At 69.8% G+C, this 1,974-nt stretch overlaps 1 protein-coding gene across 1 annotated transcript; it reads right to left on the bottom strand.

Annotated features, from left to right (window-relative positions):
• Window positions 1-292: 292 nt before the first annotated feature.
• ADRB1 (adrenoceptor beta 1) lies at window positions 293-1,684 on the bottom strand. The gene has a single exon (XM_004374860.1). It carries the CDS (start codon window positions 1,682-1,684, stop codon window positions 293-295), a length of 1,392 nt encoding a protein of 463 aa, XP_004374917.1.
• Window positions 1,685-1,974: the final 290 nt, after the last annotated feature.

The raw sequence follows: 1,974 nt of genomic DNA, 5'->3' as shown, positions 1-1,974 counted from the left end.
CCATACCACAAACAGAAAAGAACCCAGGGAAAGCCCGAAAGCCACTCTCCTACCCCTCCCCAAACTTTCCTTTTTGTGCAACCGTGCGTGGCTTTTCTGTTTGTCTTGGCTGATTTAGACCAGGACTGTAGGCTTCGCGTTCACCTGCTTTAGGTCTTGAGTAAACAAGCTCGCCTCTTTCCCCTGGGAAGCCATTCCAGGGCGTCCGGACTCTGCTCCTCCCTGGGGCGCACACTTCGCGTCCCGGGCGGGCAAGGTGGCGGGGCGCCGGCGTCGCGCCCCGCGCGCGGCCCTACACCTTGGATTCCGAGGCGGAGCCCGGGCGGTTCTGCTCGTCCAGGCTCGAGTCGCTGTCCGCCACCGCCCCGCCGTTGCAGCCGGCCCAGGGCTCCAGCAGGCGCGCGGGCGGTGCGGCCCCGACGTCGTCGTCGTCGTCGTCGTCGTCCGCCCCGGTCGCTGGCGGCCGCCTGGCCACAGCCAGGCAGGCTGAGGCGCGCGGCGGGTCGCCGGCGGCCGCGTGGAGCCTCTGGGCGTTCCGGCGCGCGTCGCAAAGCAGGCGCTGGAAGGCCTTGCGGAAGTCGGGGCTGCGGCAGTAGATGATGGGGTTGAAGGCCGAATTGGCGTAGCCCAGCCAGTTGAAGAAGACGAAGAGGCGGTCGGGCACCAGGTCGCGGTGGAAGGCCTTCACCACGTTGGCCAGGAAGAAGGGCAGCCAGCAGAGCGTGAATACGCCCATGATGATGCCCAGCGTCTTGAGCGCCTTCTGCTCGCCTAGGGCCACGAGGCGCGAGGGCCGCCGCTTGTTAGCGCGCCCGTTGGCCACTGGCGCGGCGGCGCGCGGAGGAGTTGGCGAGGGCGCGGGCGAGGGCTGACGCGCGGGGTCGCCGAGGAAGCGGCGCTCGCAGCTGTCGATCTTCTTCACCTGCTTCTGGGCCTCGCGGAACACCCGCAGGTACACGAAGGCCATGATGCACAGAGGCACGTAGAAGGAGACGACAGACGAGGCGATGGCGTAGGCCCGGTTGGTGACGAAGTCACAGCACTTGGGGTCGTTGTAGCAGCGCCGCGCCTCGTCGCCATCGGCCCGCCACCAGTGCATGAGGATGGGCAGGAAGGACACCAGGGCCGAGATGGCCCACACGGTGCAGACGAGGGCCCGCGCCCGCGCGCGGGTTAGCAGGCTCTCGTAGCGGAAGGGCGACGTTATGGCGAGGTAGCGGTCCAGGGCGATGACACACAGGGTCTCGATGCTGGCCGTCACACATAGCACGTCCACCGAGGTCCAGAGCTCGCAGAAGAAGGAGCCATACTCCCAGCGGCCCCACACCACAATGGTGGCTCCGAACGGCACCACCAGCAGCCCCATGACCAGGTCGGCGCTGGCCAGGGACATGATGAAGAGGTTGGTGAGCGTCTGCAGCCGCGGCGTCTTGGCGATGGCCACGATCACCAGCACGTTGCCCGCCACGATGAGCAGCACGATGAGCGCCATCAGCAGGCCTATGCCAGCCGTCCACTGCTGCGACAGCGGCGCGGGGCCGTCGCCCACGGGGGGCAGCAGCGAAGGGGACGGCGACGCGGGCACCAGCAGACGCGCCGCTGTGGCCGCGCCGTCGGGGAGCTGCGCGGCCGACGACAGGTTGCAGGGCTCGGAGGCGCCCAGGGCGAGCGCCCCCGCGCCCATGCCGAGGTGCGGAGGTCGGGGGCGGGGTGTGTGGCGGGGCTGGGCCGTGGTTCGGGAACACCCCAGAAGCCGGGGCGGCGGGGCGCTCCGAAGGAGATCGCAGCCGGGTCAGGGCAGTCGCGGTGCGGGGCCCGAGGCATCGGCGCCGGGCGCCTTCCCCGCCGGAGCCAGAGCCGAGCGCTGTCGCTGTCGTCGCCGCCGCCCCCGCTGCTGCTGGAGCCGCTGCCGCTGCTGGAACAGCTGCCGGGACCTCAGCATGTTTCTGAGCGCGCCAGGCCCGCAGCTCCGGC

Source organism: Trichechus manatus, unplaced genomic scaffold (assembly GCF_000243295.1).
Source record: "Trichechus manatus latirostris isolate Lorelei unplaced genomic scaffold, TriManLat1.0 scaffold00031, whole genome shotgun sequence".
Taxonomy (NCBI): Eukaryota; Metazoa; Chordata; class Mammalia; order Sirenia; family Trichechidae; genus Trichechus; species Trichechus manatus.
This window is presented reverse-complemented; position numbering and strand designations above follow the sequence as displayed.

Bases quoted from the DNA above. Each gene is read 5' to 3' on its own strand.
- ADRB1 (XM_004374860.1), bottom strand. From the start codon at position 1,684: ATGGGCGCGGGGGCGCTCGCCCTGGGCGCCTCCGAGCCCTGCAACCTG.